Source organism: Gobio gobio (genome assembly GCF_949357685.1).
Source record: "Gobio gobio genome assembly, chromosome: 20".
In the NCBI taxonomy this organism is placed as follows: domain Eukaryota; kingdom Metazoa; phylum Chordata; class Actinopteri; order Cypriniformes; family Gobionidae; genus Gobio; species Gobio gobio.
In genome coordinates this window covers 9,805,166-9,825,581 of record NC_137113.1, presented here as the reverse complement: position 1 = coordinate 9,825,581, position 20,416 = coordinate 9,805,166, and the positions used below count along the sequence as shown (strand labels likewise).

The 20,416-nt window shown below is 36.6% G+C and overlaps 1 protein-coding gene across 3 annotated transcripts in view; it reads left to right on the top strand.

Moving 5' to 3' along the window:
• Positions 1-20,139, top strand: part of LOC307117044 (cadherin-18) — a 234,164-nt gene extending 214,025 nt beyond the window's left edge. For all 3 annotated transcript variants that reach the window (XM_079801713.1, XM_079801711.1, XM_079801712.1), the window contains 2 exons: positions 9,312-9,563; positions 19,266-20,139. In XM_079801713.1, the coding sequence (XP_079657839.1) occupies positions 9,312-9,563; positions 19,266-19,819 (806 nt within the window). In that variant the 3' untranslated portion in view covers positions 19,820-20,139. The remainder of the gene's footprint in view (positions 1-9,311; positions 9,564-19,265) is intronic.
• Positions 20,140-20,416: the final 277 nt, after the last annotated feature.

The following is a 20,416-nucleotide window of genomic DNA, read 5'->3' as shown; positions in this document are numbered from 1 at the left end:
GCTATAAATACGTTTAATACATTTATTCACAATATGTACACACACATTCGTTATTTTATGCCTAATCTGGTTGAAATTATTTTACAACATTTATTATAGCTATACACCTCGGAAAAATACAGAGGTCCGGACCTCGTTTACCTCATAGCTGGCTACCGCCATGATTACAGTCATGTAGGCAACCTATAGTTTACCTCAACAATTCACAACATGGTCGGAGCTATTAAGTCTGGTTCAGCTAGTTTCACCACAGAGCCTTTACTGTACACATGATGTTGTGCTTGTATTCAAATGGATAGACTTGGTCGGCGTTGGGTCATAGCTGGGGGCGTGGCGTGGGGGCGGAGTCGGTGTGGGGGAAAACAGTCCATTACCCCACAATGTAAATGGATGGGGCTAAACCAGTATAGCCTGTGTAGAATCACTTTTGCCGCTCGACAGAGCAAGATATATAGAAAAACTGAGCCAAATGGGTCAGATTGTCCGTACAGTATCTGTGACTGATAAACGACCCAACGGAATCAATGGCCAGAGGTGTCATTTTCTCATCAAAATACTCCGGGCTGCTCCGCCGACCCCCATATAGGTATGACATGCCAACTTCATAAATCAAAAAATAGTCTTTTGATGAAGACGTTAATTCGGTGTTCCTGGATTTAATGGATTAAAAGTATTACATACATAAAGTTTTAAAATGATCATAAAACGTGTCATGTGCTATGAAATTGATATTTGGAGTTGACAATATGTTGTCAGTGTCACAATATTATTAGAATTACTGACAATATCAAAGTTTTTTTTATTTACTTTTTTATAGCAACCATCTTCATCAATAGACTGGGTGATTTATGAAGTAGCCTAGCTATTATGTTGTGTGATATTTGTGGGAGCAGCATGCATTTTGACGAGAAAATGTACAAGTGTCATACACATAATGTGACTATCAGCTTGAAGCACAAGCATGAGCCCAGCCCTTCGCATCATGAAATAAAGAAGACTTTTGAATGTTTTGTACATCAATAACCCTGACGCATTATATGGGTATGTGATCGCTCATCGTGGAAAAACTGCTTTAACGAGTCCCGTACGTGACAAGTATGACTTTATTGGCGTTTTGTTCAACAAAGTTTTGCCATTGCAATTAATGAAATCACTTTTTTTAATCTTTACAATAATACCAGCATCGTGTAGTGCAAATGTTTCATTGTAATGGACGTATTGCACAGGCTTTCAGAATTGACGAACAGTTACGTCTGTTTATTTGGCAGTATAAAACTTCAGATCAGGGTTTTTTAAACTTACTAGGGGTGCGGAACGCCACATGACAACTTTTCGGGACTGCACCAAGCAAAAATAAATCATAGTCATTACAAAGAGTAAAGATAAAGCGTCTAACAAGGTCTACGTGCATTCATTCTAATGGTTTGTTTTCCCCCACGGCATATGGCGGATATGACGTTTTGTGGGCGTTCCCAGTAATGCCGACCAAGTCGATAAAGCGACTGCCTGGCACTTGTTATTACTTCAAAACAGAGGCGAAAGCGCCGAACAGGTTTGTCAGCGCTGTACGTGAAACGGTCCAGCTGCTCTCGCGCTGCGACTGCTGGATTTATTTATTTATTAATTTATCTGAGGTGCCGGAATGCAGTTCCGGACAGTTCCGGCCCACTTTAACCCCTGGCTGGAAGGGTTCTGGTAAAAATGGCAATCAAAATTTCTAATGTAAATGCAGTTTTTTCGAAATATTTTTAAATGGTTGATGTTAATATAATAAAAGTTACAGCAAAAATAGACCTTTACAATATAATTGATGGCATTGCCATTCACATTTGACTTATTGTAGTACGCCAGTGTTGTTATTATTATTGAATACTCAGTTTTTACCAAGCCTGTAGTGCTCCTCTCAGAAACTGAAGCCTCCGCGCCTCGATCGCTCCCCCGGTGGCCGGTCCCAGTATAGCTCATAAACTCCACCTCTCCATGTATTTGAATGGATGCGAGACACACTAAACAATTCAATTACACTTCAAATAATTGTTTCCTAAAGATGGTTTCTGTCATTTTAGGCAGTTTTTATCACGATGATTTCATTTCAAGTGTTCGTTTTTTAAATACGTTTATTTGGGGATTTTTGGAAGGAGATTGGAGCTTTAGCTTTCATTTCTATATTTCCATAACTGTTTATTTCACACCATCATAATGAATTGTTCTGCATCTGTAAGAGTGTGGGTGGGCTTTTGATAATAACTGGCCTCTACTTCCTGCTCTCTTCTTCGCAACTCCGGTCCCGATATCGCTACTACGTGGTCCATATTTTTTTACGGTCTATGGTTTTTACTCTGAAATATGTTGTTCAAATGCTGTTTCATGACTTTAAATTGCTGCTCTCCTGTGCATATATCTATGCGATTGCTAGGGTGTTCTGTTGGGTCTAGAGTGTTCTGTGTGTTTGGTAGGCTCTGTTTTATTTAAAAAATTCTTAGAAAAGTATTAACTTCAACAAGGTGTTTGAGGTTTTATTCATGTACAAATGGTGCAGGATGAATTATGCGCCTTTAATTTTAAGATTTTAGGCTTGACTGTCTTTTTTCAGATCCATAACCTTGAGTATCAGCCATACAAACAATGGTGCTTTCCTTAACAGGCACCACATAAACTGCCCTGAATAAATGCTTTGCTACAAGTGCACAAACTGTGTTGCATACAGACTGTTTCTGACAAGAATAAATGATTCAAGAAGATGGACTTAAAACAAGCGTGTAAATACTGAGCCGAGAAACAGCATGCTCACCAAGCGCCTGCCAAGCAGTTGTGTAGTAAGCAGTTTTTTTCATCAACTCACCCGTTCAGAAGCAGCCCAGTTTAATGGTAGCAATGACAAAAGTCTTATTATCAAAATGGCCCTTTTTTTCTGCTGAAGTGGGCAAAGATGTGAACGCTGTGACCTCCTGCTCACCACGGGGTGGCTGTTTGCCCCACTTCAGCTTAAATATAAATGAGAAGACTAGTTTTGTGTGATATAACAGCCTAGTTGGGAGCTGGAATATTAGTTTTTATTGTTTGCGGTGAGTAATGAAATTATAAGCACATTGGATTACTTGTTCTTTATATTCATCCTGTGTAAAAGCATAAGTATTTCAAAAGCATCCACTTAATCTGCCACAAATAACTCGCTTGTGTAGGTTGTGAGGAAGAGCTGAAATACATTGCAAGTCGCTTGACATCTTAAATGAGCCTTTTGAAGGAGCTGAGTGAAGCAGAAAATCGAAAAAGAATGAATTGGCTATGGAGGGCTAGCCGCCAATCTCTGAGCATCTCATTAGCATAGGCACATTATTGGACCAATGGAAATAAATTCCTTTAAAGGTATATGGAAACATTTTGTGTACGAAGACCCGCACTCATTTCAGTTGTAGGTCGGTTGTTTTTAGGACTGAAATGTTGGCAGTGGTGGCTTCAGGATGTTTTTGTCCTGAACATACAAATTATTCTCTCACATGTCAGTTTGAGCAGTGTTGCGGCGCAATTAGAGACCGCGTGCTGTCAGCCACCAGCGGGTGAGGACCACACGTCAACATAAACCAAGACACAAATGTTTCTCTCTCTACAAAGCTAGAACTTCTTTCCGTTTATTTGTTTTAAGCAACATCTGGAGAACGACTTATTGTTTGCAAGTCTTCATAGTTCGAAGTTTATTTGTTGTTTTGTGAATTCTTGAGTGTGTAGTGTTCAATTCAATTCACATGTATTTGTATAGCGCTTCTCACAAAACATATTGTTTCAAAGCAGCTTCACAGAACATGCATGCTACATTACAATTTAAAGTGATTTGTTGTCAGAGGAGACTGTGTCCAAGTTATGTATTTCAGAAATGTACATATATATAGAAAGCACGTAGTTAGCTAACAATGAATTATTAATCAATATAAAAATAAATTAAGGCACAGACAATGGGCTAAGTGAAATAAGAATACATGTTGTTAACAATGATTAGGGTATATAGAAATTTGAGGATGGGTGTGTGGCTGGCCACTCGAGCGAGGCGTTATCTCTGTATTCCCGGGGCATCAGTGCCATCTGAAGCCTTGTTTAAGGCTTTTCGTAGTGTGGTTTTGGAAAAGTTTACTAAAGTAAACATTGTCATGGATGTTCTTCTCGCCGCTGTTTCCTGATGGTTTATAGATCCAGAGTTTATTTTATGCTTTTTATTTATATTTTATCTGATCTGTATGCTGCTGTTTGCACTGTAAAATAAACCACTGAAAAAACGGGTCTTTTTTACGGGTCACAGACAATTGTCCATCATATTTTTATTTAATGGCAATTCAATATTATAATCTTATCAATTAACGGCTAATAATCGGATAATGAGCAGCGGTTGTCGGTTGGGAAAATTAACCGAAATGAGCATCCCAACTCCAGACCAAGAAATGAAAACAATAAATAATGCATAGCCTCTTTGGACATTCTTGTATTTCTGACCCATGTGAGTAAGATTATATGTATCATGTATTGCCTGCCATGAACAAGAATTTGACTTTAAATTCATAAGGGAGTAGATTTCAGATTCTTTCAGATTCCTCTCGCTCTCCCCTTTTTTATATCATGTTAGTGTATTACAGGCAGTACATTGTTTAGAAAACCGTGTTCTCTGTAGTGTGTCTCTGTGATTGTTTATGGGCCACAGTTGGGTGCCAGGAGTGAGAGCTTTTGTGTCTCTGCAGGTATTTAATGTTGCTCTGGCAGGAAATGTTTTTCGTAGCAGCAAGACAGATAGCAGCTTCTGATGTACCCATATGTGTGCAGGCTTAAATGTGCCTCTCCATGTTAAACTCCATATGTACATGCACATCCGCATGACATGTAATGCAATAGAAGCAGCTGTCAAGTAATGTGATCATGAAGCATGGATGAGAAAAGAAATACGATAACACTATGACACATTTATTTACTAATATTCAATTTGGCATGAAGCGGAAGTTGCGATTGTCTTTTCTTCCCCGTTGTGATATCTGAGTGAAACGGCTTCTGGAACAAGAAAAATTAATGATTTGATTTTTGTTCATCGGGAATTAATTGGTTCATTGTGGTTTACTATTTCTGCAATCTAATGTGAGTGGCAGGTTGTCCCACGTCAAGTTTGTCGATTTTTGCTTTGCCACAAAAATAGTTTCAAACGAGCCACATCAGAATGAATTAATGATTCAATGATTCACTCCGAAAGACGGTCACTTGTTTAATTCCTGGAAACAATTTGCCATGTCAGACAGTGACTTTATTGGCAGTACACATGAAGGTATCTCACAAAACTGATTTCAGACAGACTTCCTGAGGCAGCGTAACGGTTTAATGATCTACAGCCAAATAGAGCGAGCTTTGGTGAGAACTAAGCAAATATTTAATTAACTCATTAGGAATTTCTCGCTGGAAATGACATCAGAAATGGAAAACTTTGGTCAGGAACGTACATTTAGACACAAACTGACCAACAACCACACAGACTCCATCTTTATTTTTAGCTCAACTGTCACTGAATGGAACGCACAGGACTGTGGGATATCAAAGGCAGTGAAGGATACGTCTACGCTGCCTTCAAAAATCGATCAGATGAAGGTGTCTCAGGAGAAAGGATGTGAAGCTAACATTGAATTCAGAAGTGCCTTGATGCCTTCCTACCTTGAAATGCATCCTCCGAAGGCAGCATTTTTTAAACTTTCGGATTTTTAAAACTTTTGTTAAACTTTCCAGTGTGTTTTTTAAATGTTTGAATGAATGATTTAGTGACTCACTCAATACACTTATCGCCACCTATGGTGTGTTGATGTAATAACTGAGAAAAAGTGGGCAAAACTCAAAAAAACTGATGTAGTCAGTTACATCAAATCTTTAAGTAAGCAGAACTTGCAGATTTGTATTTTGTACTCATACATTTTAATTGCTCTTAACTCCAAATATTTGAGTTCGCTAAGTCATACATTTAAATTTAAATTATCAACTTAAATATTTTAGTAGTGGAAACTTTAGCTTTAACTAGCTAATTGACCTATCGGTAAGCCCCTCCCCTCGACAGCAGATGAGCCAATAGCAGTTGAGTATCAGTTGCGCTGGGACCGAAACTCGGATATCTTTAGGTGTCAGCGCCATAGAGATGCATTGGAAAATCCGAAGCTGAATCCGAATCCTGAGAGGATTTTCTGTTTGTCATACTCTCGTTAAGTTACGATTAAAGTCCCTGCTAACATACAAACCATAATAACTAACTGTTCTCACATCATGTAACACTGTAGGTCAAAAACACTAAGGTCTACATTTCAGTGCCTCTCCATATTAAACTGGTTATATGTAAATTAATTTAATTTTAGATATGTTTAAGGTCTACATTATCTGTCCTACTAAGGAGGACTCCTATTTTGATGGGTATTGTAGTCTACGGGTAACTTATAAGGGAGAGCTCACACGCAGTTTATCGGAGTTGTTTTGCAGATACAAAGTTTACCAGTTATTAACTGCACCCTCGAAAAGGCATACGGTCTGTGTGTATGTTTGTTTACTGTTAGTTGTATGAGTGTTTTTGTGTAATTTGCTGTGTATGTTAATGGTAATGCAACGGAGAGAGATAGTTTGTGAATGAGACGTTAATGCGCACTTCATATGCTTTGTTTGTTCAGCTCTTACGATGATTTTTTGGAGTGAATAACGATGCAATAAACTTGATAAACCATCAGTTAAGTTTGGCCATCATTCGGACGGGATATACGCTACAATCTGTGTCCAAAAACATCTTGGGATAAGGTTTTCACACTGACAGCTGTACATTGTAAGATATAGCAACTCCGTTTGTTTGTCCGAGTTAGCAACAGTAACTAAGGGGGGCGGGGCTTACCGATAGGTCAATTGGTAACACATTGCTTTGATAGCATTAGCATAGCATAGCACTTGCTGAATGAGTAGAGCATTATAGAACATGTAACACTGTATATCTGTTTTCAAACTAAGCTCATGCTCCACTCATCACCATGATGGTAACACCCCCCGCCCTGCAAAAAAACAACAACACCATAATAGAAAGTCTTCTAAACTAACATTGCAAAACATTAAACAAAATCTCCCATTTAACAATAATCTTGAACAAAACCATTATTTAACACTTAATCTTAGCATTTACGCTCTCTTTTGAGTGTCATGGCAAAGCATGCTGGGAAATAGCTATCCCAGCCCAGTTTTGCTTAAATTTAAGTTTGTCTAAATTAAAAGAAACAGGTTCATAAAACTCATAACAATGAAACAATTAAGATTACTTAAAATGTGTCCGTTTTGAGAACTCAAAAGAAAATAAAGTTCTAAATACTCATAAAAGTTCATTTGACTGAGCTCATTTGTTTGATTTGAGTTGGCTCTTCTCAAACCAATTAATTATTTTAAGCGTTAGGGTTTACAGTGTACACTCTAATAAAAAAAAGGTTCTATATGGCACTAAAAGTGGTTCTTCGTCGTAATCATAGAGGAACCACTTTTGGTGCTATATAGCACCATATATTAACATGTTCTGTATATGGTAGCTGTGCTATATAGCACCTTAGCAAAAGAACCGCTGAAGAATCACCGAAGCACCAAAATTGTTGCTATACAGCACTTAAAAAGGTTCCCCTATGATTACGAGCCAAGAACCAATTTTAGTGCCATATAGAACCTTTTTTTTTTTTTTAAAGTGTATAGTTTTTAAAAAATGTATTTGTCTAAAAGTCCCATTTATACTATCAAATCATTCTGGATTTGTTTGAACTAATCATTTATTTGTAGTATTTAATTGATTCTGAGTGATTTCATGTTTAGAAAAAACCTTTCTTCATAAAGCCAACGGTTGATTCAAAGTCATTTTATAAAAAAAATCACCTGTCTATCAGGTGTCTATTATTCCACATATGCACCTAATGGACCTGAATTCAAAAGTTGCTTTGATCAGATCTGCCATTCCCCTCTCTCTCTCTCTCTCTCTCTCTCTCTCTCTCTCTCTCTCTCTCTCTCTCTCTCTCGCTCGCTCGCTCACTCTTTGACTCATGTGCTGCTCAATTTCATTTGATTTCCCCTTATCCTTGTCCGTCCAGCATCCCTCACTCAAAATGCTTAGAAATGTACGGATTGCTGGAGAATGAGAAGAAGCGAGATAGGGGCTCATTAGGTTGATTCTCGGGTTAAGAGCTTTACTCGCTGTGCTGTAGGCGGTCAGTATTAGACAGACCTCACATATTCTGGGCTCAGAGAATGCGAGTTCTCCCATTAAAAGCCCATCTGTGGGAATGGGTCTCCTAAATGCTCTGAAATGGCACACTCGGGCAGAGAGACTCAACGTGAGTGGCCTGTGCTCAGACCAGACTAATTTAATATAATGATCTCTTATCTGCCCTTTTTCTCCTTCTCTGTTTTTCCTCTTATTCTCTCTTAGTCTGTGTATTTATCTTCGTCTGTTATCGCTCTTTCTCGTTACCGCTTCTTTTCACCCTCGGATTTTCCTCATTTTCTTCTTTTCATTCATTATCAGTTCTTCGTTTCAATTCAATTGCTCATTGTTCTGTTAACATTTATTTTCCTTTTGTATTTCTACAACTGTGGACACGTTTGGTCCTGTGTACTTTGTCAATGAGCTGGCACTCACCATTTATTTTGTCTAATAACAATGTCCGACAGAGAGTATGTACATGAAATCTTTCATTTTGTCTGAATCATTATTTATAACAAATGTAATTTCTACATCTAGTCTAGTAGTAAGTGACATTGGTAGAAAGGGCATTTAAAAAAAAAAGACAAATTTCTATTGATTGAAAATGATAACTACTGGACTAATTCAAAGCATTTTATGGATCCACAATTACTGAGAGACAGAAATTATTTGTGTAAAAATGAGTGCTCTTTCTTTACATGATCATCATGTTTTTCAAATTATTATTGTTGTAGTTGTTGCTCTTGTATGAACGATTTTCATATTTCATGTTTTAAGATTAAGAGTCTGGGTCTGGGACAAGTGTAAAGCAATAAACTATGCGTACATTAAAATGTACTAAAAATTATTATTAAGGCCTGTTTTTCCAAGACTTGTTTTAATGTGACAGCCATATAATAAAGGAAACAAGTTAAAAAGTATTTCACCGTTTACTCCCCCACCTATTCCAAATTTAAAATCATGTGGATTTTTTTCCATAAAGCAACAGATGTCAAGTTTCAAAAAGCAAACCAAAAATGTCCTCTGAAGCCATCCGATAGCTCTGTGAGTGCTCTCTAACTAACTGGGGTCTTATCTCTGCCTCTGTCTGCAGACAGCACTGCCAACATCATCGCCAGACGACGGCGATTTCACAGACTGACCCAGGAACTCTATGAGCTCCCGGTGGTGGTGTGGGATGACGGGGAACCCATCCTGAGCAGCACCAGTACCCTCACACTCCGAGTGTGTTCCTGCCAGAGAGGCACCAGACTGAAGATCTGCCAGGGTGAAGCGTTCCTCTCCTCCGCAGGGCTCAGCACTGGCGCTCTGATAGCCATTCTGCTCTGTGTGCTTATTTTACTGGGTGAGTTCAACCTGGAAATGATGCCTGAGTATTGCCAGTGTCAGTGAGATTATGAAAGCAACATCATTGAAAACATATCAACAGGGCCAAAAGAAGCATCTAGAGAAGCACATATATACAGTATATTTGTCTGGCTATCACCAGCTCAATTTAAGATTGAACACTGGTCTGGGGAGTCTATGTATTTTTAACTGCACAGGAGACGTTATCATCCAGCATAATTCAAATGATGCCAGGTGGATAAGCCTGTCTGTGATTGGTTCCCGCAAAAGTGTAACAGAAGCAGTAGAAATTAATGTACAGGTTTCCAGACTGAGTTGCAGGGCGAAATCAAATCGTCGGCAGATCAGGCTGTGTATATATATATATATATGTATATATATGCAACAGCACTTTAAATATATATATATATATATATATATATATATATATATATATATATATATATATATATATATATATATATATATATATATATATATTTAAAGTGCTGTTGCCCATAGGTAATACAGCATTCGTAAAGCTAACTTCCGCAATATAACATATTTCTGAATAAAACTGAATATTGAGAACATAATATTCTATGGCAGGGTTTCTAGTCTTATGGATGTTAGGAATGATGTTCTTGCTTAATGCATTTAATTGACTGGTAAATAACGTTTAAATAATAAATAAGTACATATTTAAAATAGTAAATAATATTTAATATGATATACATTTCTATTATATAAAAAAAGATTATAATTACAGAATATATATATAATGTGTTAAGCATTTTGTACATTTTATTTCACATTTACTTATTTATAATTAAACATTTACCACCTCATATTATATTTTTTCATCATTATTTGCTTTGTTTAATATTTACTTCATAAATTATTTATTACAATTATTTTACAGTCTATATTTTTACATGTAATATAATTGAATAATAAAGATATTAAATAAATAATGTTTAGATATAAATAAGGGAATATTAAAATAATAATTTTTAATAAAATACAGTATATAATATAATTTGAAGAATTAAGAATGATGAAGAAAATGAGACTTCATTTAAAAATAATTAAACATTTACCATCTTATATTATATTTTTTCATCATTATTTGCTATGTTTATTTTTACATGTAATTAGTGCTGTCAAACGATTAAAATATTTAATCGCGATTAATCGCATTAATGCCATAGTTAACTCACAATTAATCACAATTAATCGCACATTTTTTTTTATTCTAAATGTCCCTTGATTTCTTTTTGTCCCATTATTTTTTCTTATTTTAATGCTCTTATCAACATAGAAAAGTGGATCGGCTTGCTTTGTTCAAATGTTTGTTTTATTGAAAACAACATTGGCATACTGTAGTGTTCGATTTCACACCAACATTCTCACTTGAAGCAGTCATTCACACTTGGAGCAAATAATCGCTCACACAATGTAACACTGTCCATCAATAAAAGGGTGAAAAAAAATACTTTGTTGCACAAACAGCCCCTTCAACAGCCCTTTCTAAGGGATCAAAACAGGGTGATACAAAATAAAATTACAAAGTGCACATGCAAGGTAAACTAGGACTCCGCCTATAGTGCAGTTAAACCAGGGGTCGCCAACTAGCGGACTCCGGTCCAAATCCGGACCGCGAAGCCTTTTGACGTAGGCTAATGAAACAGTTAACGTTGCAATGCTCACTGTTACGTTCAGACCCAGACGCGCGGTCAAGCATGCAGGTGCGTTCACACCGGACGCGAATGACGCGACATGCACGCCGCTTAATTCGCGCCGCAGAATGTCTATTTGCGTCTTTGCATTGACTTAAATCACTCGCGCAAAACGCTTCATTCGCGTCCGGTGTGAATGCACCACCAGAGCAGAAAGCAGCGCTCAAGACAAGCACTTTTAGTTGAAGACCCCTGAGTTAAACCATGGCATAATACGTTTCTCATTTCGGCGTCTCACGCTTGCCATCCACGTCTACTCTTTTAATGGCGAACAAGTGTGGGCAGCCGCAGCGTGCCTGATGTTTTGTTTCCGGTCTAGCTACATCCGGAGTGGTGTTGTAGTTTTTCTAACGTTACTAGTTGCTGCAACAGCATGTGAAAAAACTACAAAGTTTGTTAGACCAAAAAGAACGTTAATCTCGCGATAAAAAAATTGACGCCGTTAAAATAGGTTTGCGTTAACGTCGTTAATAACGCGTTTAACTGACAGCACTACATGTAATATAATTGAATAATAAAGATAAAGTAAATACAAAATATTTAGATATAAATAAGTGAATATTAAATATAATAATGTTTAATAAAATACAGCATATAATATAATTCATATAATATAATTTAACTAAAGAATTAAGAATGATAAACAAATTGAGACTTCATTTAAAAAAAAATGTATTTAAGTCAATCTAATGGAGGTTTGGTTTTCTTCAGAGTTTGCCCATGTATCACCTTTCCAGTTTTAGTATTCACAGCAGGATTCTGGCATTCATTGTCTTAATTCCACATGATCCAGGCCTGTTTAACTCTTGACTTTTCATCTTTCACCTTTTAAACCTGCGGATCAAAAGTAAGGGCCGTATTTAAAGGATTTCATGGGTCCCATAACAGCAGGTGAAAGGTCGTGACCGCATCAAAATGTCATGAACAAGACATTGATGAATGCTTTAGTGTTCACAGCAGGGCAGATAGTGCTGGGCAGCATGTTTAAAATTTTATATGGCAGCATGAATAAATGAACATCATGATGACAGTATGACAATACAGTTATAATCCAAGTGAATTAAACACTTGTAGTAAAGTCTACAGTAGTAGTATCTCTAGTCAACACATTTCTATTGTTGCACATGGAAAAATGATTGAATTTACTGTAAAGATGCATACTGTGTGTGTTTAATTAATTAGTTATCGGGGAAAATAATGCATTAAAATTATTAACGCATTTAATGCACCCACCCAAACCCAGTCCTATAGGTCGTCTTGCACTTCATAATGTTTATTGGTGAAGAACATGAAGCAGGGAAACAACTCATTGCGTGATGGAGTCTATAGAAGGCAATCTATATAATGATATAGTTAAGCAATATAACATGAGTAATGAGTGTAATATCACACAAGTGCAATTTTGCCAATGAAAATATTACCTGTAAAGCCAGAGCAGATCTGATGAGTGTTTCTGAACAACACACAGTGGTGTTTAATTTCTGAATAAATCCAGGTTGAGCGAATCAATCGGGTGACCAAATGATTCAATAGCCCATTCATAAAGAGAGCCATACTTAAAGGGGCGGTAAAACAAATTCTTTCGAAGGCTTGATTGTGTTTGTGGGGTGCACTGTAACATGTGTTCATGCTTCGTTTTTAAAAAAAAATCATTATTTTTCATATATTTTACCTTTATTCTACACTGCTCTGTCCCTCCTTGTAAAAACGATCTGATGGTTTCCGGGTTCTATGAAGCCGGTCCCTCAAAAATACGCAATGGGCTCAGATTGGTTAGCTGGCCCAGTGTGTTATGATTCGCTAACCGCCTAGTGCACGTTTTTCAGAAATGTCACGGCCCTTACCTTTACCGGAATAGACTGTGCTTTAGTAGTATTAGAAACAATGTCGTCAATAAAACCATACCAATTTGAGCCCGAATCGGACCCAGAACATTTTAGTGAAGATAATCGAGCAGAACCTGTTCAACCTGTTCAGTCCTCAAGAGTAAAGACTGCGGATCTATAGTGATCGCTACTGAATGCCACTGTTACTTTTGTATTTTTAGAACGATTATAGCCAAATATCTGTCGCAAGAACTATTAACCCAAAACGAACACTAAACATTGGCTTTACTATAGTAGCCAAATCAAACACAGAACCATGTTTAGCATGCCCGTAGATAAACAAGCATGTAGATAAACAATACATAAAAGCTCCAATCAAAGAATAATTTACACTAATTCCAAGTTCGTTGTTGAGATTTAAAAAAAGTTTGTAATGTTAGGTGTTAGGGCAGCATATATCTGCTGCAAATGCGACCTGTTCCCCTCTGTCTCATACACACATGCATATAACATGTTGTATGTTGTAAGCTGTTCTTTTACAACTCAAGAAATATCTTAAACGCACTGCAAAGCACCCCCGTCCCTAGGAAGGCTGAACAAAGTGGACCTGCAATCCGGATGAAAATAACAGCGTTTCGTCTGCATTGCGGCAACAACACACCAGCCTACTAACTATACCACAACAACTCTTCCCACAGCAATACAAAATGGCCTCGCCCCCCTTATTTAATATTCTCGGAGGAGGGGTTTATGTAAATATTGAGGCTGGTGATGTCAGCAGCCCTGGAGGAATATCTAGTAGTCGCCTAACGGCCGTTTGCTGTAGTCCTTAGAAATTGATTTCTTTAAAAGCAAATATCTCCCTTTGCTTTAAACTTTGAACGTTGTAACTTTGCAGATATTGTTTATGCTCAAACAGCAACATTACACACTAGCTAAAGTTAGAAAAGCTAAATTGTGTTTTACCACCCTTTTAATTCCTGATGGAATTAGCCGTTTGAACGAATCGACTGAATAAACGAATGACTTAATGGGCCCTATCATACACCTTGCACAATGCGATGCCAGGCACGACGCAAGGGTTTTTTTGGTAGTTTCAGCCCAACGCAGTTATCATTTTCACGTCCAGCCCCACGTTGTTTAAATAGCAAATGCACTCTTGCCCATCTGTTTGCCCATGGGCGAGCTGGTCTGCAAACGAGATGTGTTCAGGTGCATTGTTGGTGCATTGCTATTTTGAGGCAACTGAAAACTACTGTATTAATATGCTGTATTTTTTGTGTTATTTAAAGGGCGCGTTATTAATATGCGCCAATAGGCGGGTGCACAGCACGCGTACACTCTACATATTACACACAGCAGTACACTAACATTTTTAATATAAAAAATAAAAGGATTCCTCTCTGGAGAAGAGTTCAGTCTTTCAGCTCGCAAATTCCGCCATGTAAATAGTGAATCCACCGTGGTGCAAGCACAACTGGCTTTTAAAGGAAATGGGAGATAACACTGATTGGTTTATAGCACGTTACACCCAAAACAGACCCATGACTCATTAAGAGACTCATTGGACCATGCGCCTGGCGCGGCAACTATTTTTTCTATCGTTAAACTAGCAAAAGTGGATTCGTACACACCCTAAGTGCACCTGCGGCGTGTGCTTCAGACCATGCGATCAGATCGTTAAAATAGACTTGATTTGACATTAGCTATGTTTCCATCCAAAGTTGCGAATATAATGTATGCGCAAAAATGCAATATCGCATAAAACATTTGCGAATAAAGCCCCGTTTCCATCCAGTGCGTCGAAGAGTACATAATCGTCACTTCCTGATAAACTACCGCTAAAAAATCACTAAGAAACATAGGAGAAGCCACCATATATAATAATTTTCGTACATAATAAATGATTTGCGTCGCAGAGAAACTTGTGCATCTCAATAAACGTGTTGTCATGCTTTCAGAGGCAGATGTGCTGTTTGGAAACGCAGTCGTGTCAGACAGTTCTAGGAGGGAAATATATACAGAGCATCTTTGACAACAGACTTCTGAAAGACCAAAACAGCATTTCAGATGCTGTGCAAACAAGATTTTTCCGCTGGTTAGTACAGTTATGCTGTTATCACGAAATTCACATGATTTTCTTTATGCGCATTAAGGAATTTATTCTGTAAATGCGTTTCCATCGTAGTTTATGCGCATGTTTCCTTATCGGATAGAACATTTATTTTTAGAATTTATGCGCATCTTGGCTTTTCCATTCAGCATTTTTGATGCGATATCCCAAAATGCGCCTAAAAATAGATGGATGGAAACATAGCTATTGACTAAATCAATAAGTCATTCACCGCCACCTATTGGCAGTTTTAGTTTATTAGAGTAATATTCCATTAAACTGTTCCATTACATGAATAAAAAAACCCACTGAAGGTATAGTTCACCCAAAAACGAAAATTCAAAAACCATTTACTCACCTTCATGGCCATTGAAGCCCATTAGTTTGTGTAATAAATTCTATGTTTAATCAAATAACACAATAATGGCTTTAAATTAAATTTGGGGGGTAATTTCTCAGCCAAATTAAATGTGTGATTAATTTGCAATTAATTAATTACCACATTGTGTAATTAAGTAGATAAAAAAATTTAATTGCTTGACGGCCCTAATATGTATACATATACACACCGATCAGGCATTACATGACCACCTTCCTAATATTGTCTTGGCTTTGCTGCCAAAACAGCCCTGACCCATCGAGGCATGGACTCCACTAGACCCCTGAAGGTGTGCTGTGGTATCTGGCACCAAGATGTTGGCGCTTTCGGCGGTGGACAGGGGTCAGCATGGACACCCTGACTGGTCTGCAGCTATGCAGCCCCATACACAACAAACTGTGATGCACTGTGTATTCTGACACCTTTCTATCAGAACCAGCATTAACTTCTTGAGCAATTTGAGCTACAGTAACTCGTCTGTTTGATCGGTCCACACGGGCCAACCTTCGCTCCCCACGTGCCACAATGACGTGTCGCCGGTTCACCACTGTTCCTTCCTTGGAGCACTTTTGATGGATACTGACCACTGCAGACTGGGAACACCCCACAAGAGCTGCAGTTTTGGAGATGCTCTGACCCAGTCGTCTGGCCATCACATTTTGGCCCTTGTCAAACTCGCTCAAATCCTTACGCTTGCCCATTTTTTCCTGCTTCTAACAGATCAAATTTGAGAACAAAATGTCCACTTGCTGCCTAATATATCCCACCCACTAACAGGTGCCGTGATGAAGAGATAATCAGTGTTATTCACTTCACCTGTCATAATGTTTTGCTTGATCAGTGTGTGTGTGTATGTGTGTATATATATATATATATATATATATATATATATATATATATATATATATATATATATATATATATATATATATATATATATATATATATATATATATATATATATACTTGCACACACACACATCCCAGTAAGCCATAAGATGGATATAGGGAGACTACGGAAAGGATACAAAAGTGAAGCATATCTTCAGAAAGGGCCGCGGTGAATGTCGAACAGCGGAACAACAGATGTGAGGAAATGGCAATGAAATCTGTGAACAGAAAGGAGTGAGAGACAGAGAGTGAGCTGCTGACAGGTTTGTATTAAAGGTGCGAGTTCAAGAAAGTGAGCAGCATATGTAATAGGCCTCTCTCACGCAGAAATCCACAGAGCGCATTACCACCTCTCTTCCTCTCTGCCCTCTCTCCCTCTCATCGCCTGCTCTCATCACTTTCCTCCCTCTCTCCGGCCCTGGATGCATAGATGGGTTAGGTCTCACCTCGAGGCCGTGATGCTGTCTCCTTTTCAAAAGCGGGAGAGATTTTCACCACTCACCCTAGCAGCTGCCAGGGCTAAATATAGTTCTGAACCTCGTGCTACATGTTGCGCTAGCTTTGTTCAGTACATCCCCGCTCAAACGCGGATCTGTTTGCTTCTGGTAAAATCTACTTGTTGATAAAATCTCTCTCCTTCTACTCCACAAATCTGCTTCCTAGATGTGCTGGCTTTATCAGAGCTGATTACATTGAGGGAAGTGAGAGATACTTGTTTGTTAACAAATACTGAACAGAATGTGTCACTGTTTGCGTTTAGTGTAACTGCACAATAGCGTGATGTTGCCGTGCAATATTCATACAACAGCCTGCAATATGTTTTATTATTTTTCTGTCTACTACCAGAATTACCAAATTTAACATTACTTGCATTCTTAGTTGAATCACGTCTTAGTTGAATCATGATGTTTGCTCTATAAGATGGTAGATCGTTTAAAGAGTAAATGTCTATCTAATTTATAAAAAAAATATATAAATATTTCTAACATATAAAATAGATTATATATAGATTAGATAAATAGATATACAGATTTTATTTATAATATATATATATATATATATATATATATATATATATATATATATATATATATATATATATATATATATATACAGTATTAATAAATTAGAAATAATTTATTTAAAAAATATATGCCTTTTATATAAAATAAAATTATAAAAATATGCATTATTTCTAGCATATATAATAGATTAAATTAGATAAGTATATATATATATATATATATATATATATATATATATATATATATATATATATATATATATATATATATATATATATATATATATATATATATATATATATATATATATATATATATATATATATATATATATATATATATATATATATATATATATTGTATATATATATATATATTTTGTATATATATATAATTGTAAGATGTATATATATATATATATATATATATATATATATATATATATATAGTATTAATATATTAGAAATGATTTATTTTTAAAAATATGCATTTTATATCAAATAATATACTGTATATTTGTTTAGACCATGTTATATTTGTTATATCATTAATTTATTTTATCTTTTGTTTTAATAATCCATTTTGTACAATATTTCTATTTTACTAATTCTTTATAAAAATGAACTACTATTTTCATGGAAATGTCCAAGACCTTTCCATGACTTTTATTTAATTTTAAGATTTCATTATTATATTTTATTTAGATTTCATTTTTAAGATTTTTCTTTTTTTTTTTTTAAGAATTATTCAAATAAATAAATTATATAAAAACTAAAACTGATGTATGATATAATTTGTTTTTAATTTGTAATTTATTTTAAAAATATGCATTTTATATAAAATAAATTATGCACTTTTTTTATATCCTACATGATCCTACATTAATCATTTCTAACATATAAAATCACAATTTATTTATATATAGTTTTTTTATATATATTTTATTTATTTGAATAATTATTTTAAAAAAGTAACTACTATTTTAATGGAAATGACCAAGACCTTCCATGACTTTTTATTAATTTCATTTTAAGATTTCATTAAGATTTTTCTATGGATTTTACCTACTGTCCAATCAAATAGTCCTCTGTAGACTTAAAAGCTTTAAATATATCACACAAGAACTTGTACTTAAGATTATTCAGATATATCTCACGTTAGAAGTTCATAAACCTTTAGTCGTATCAGCTAATAGTGAATCAGTGAAGTTAAAGCTAATCTACACTAATGTGTGATCCTGACTGGCTGTTCATTTATCGTGGCTCTTTCCATTCTAATGGGATATGAAAGAACGATCATTCATTGGCACTGATCTCTGGCCCTTGATGTGTTTGCTTGCTCATGCATTGACGATGCTTCACACCTGCTTTTCCCTTATCCTGGTAATGTGCCGCACGTCTCCTACCACGCGACACATTTGCTGTAATGTTCTATCATTCCCTGGAGAAATTATTCAGTGTTAATAACATTGAATTCATAAAAAATATGAGATATTATAAGAAAATCAACAGTAAAGGAAGATAACCGCATTGTGTTTGTTAAATATCATCGGGAGCTGTGGGAAATTTTGTTGAAGGTGCATACCATATTCATGTCAAGTACCGGAAAACTGAAACAATAAATAAATAAAAGAAATAAAAATTCATCAATTGAATCGTATTGTTTTTATAATGAGAAGCATCATGTTTATGAATATTAAGCCGTTTTTTGTTTGATATAACTAGCAGTGTTTCTCTTGTTCCTCACAGCCATCGTGATTCTCTTCATCACGTTGCGGCGAAGCAAAAAAGAGCCATTGATCATCTCGGAGGAGGACATCCGTGAGAACGTCGTGACGTACGATGACGAAGGAGGCGGGGAGGAGGACACGGAGGCTTTTGACATCATCGCTCTACGAAACCCTGCTGCCGCCGAGGAACTCAAGTTCCGTCGGGACGTCCGACCCGAGTGCATCCAGTCATGGTCGTCACGGAGACCGGCCCGCGGCCGTCTCAGCCCCTCGTCCCTGGACATAGATGAGGAGAGGGACGTCGGGGAGTTTATCAAACAGAGGGTGACTGAGGCGGATAAGGATACTAGCATCCCGCCCTACGATTCTTTACAGACCTACGCCTACGAGGGTCAAGGGTCACCAGCAGGCTCCATCAGCTCGCTCGGGTCAGGTGGAGCTCATTCCGAACTGGACTACAACGCTCTGGATGACTGGGGTCCAAAATTTGAAAAAATAGCAGAACTTTACGGAGAGGAAGTTGAAACGGCGTCCGAATCCACTGAAAAGGCAGAGTCGGAGAAGCAGACATAAGTTTTTGTCAATGTCGGAGAAAACTGTGAACAGACAACAGTAAAAAAAAAAAAATGGAACATCCGCCGTCATGGTTTCATCAATCGAGATGCTCTCGGACTGTCGCGCTGCCGTAACTCTACAGCTGTAAACTCAGACTGGCTGCCTTTTTTTCTCTCATTTCTTTTGGATGTTCGGAGCTCTGAATCCCAACAAGACAAGAATGATTTTGAAAAGAAAATCAAACAAAAAAGAATAAAAAAACTAATGGAAATAAGGAAACTATTTTAACTGGTGTATATTTTTTATTGCTCAATAAAGTCCTGAATTCCTGACACATGAATATACGTGAGGTTATCCTTCACTGTCTGTCTGTCTGTCTGTCTGTCTGTCTGTCTATCTGTCTATCATCTATCTGTTTGTCCATCTATCTATCTATCTATCTATCTATCTATCTATCTATCTATCTATCTATCTATCTATCTATCTATCTATCTATCTATCTATCTATCTATCTATCTATCTATCTATCTGTCTATCTATCTGTCTCTCTGTCTGTCTGTCTGTCTATCATCTATATATTTTTCTGTCTGTCTCCCTGTCTGTCAGTCTGTCTAT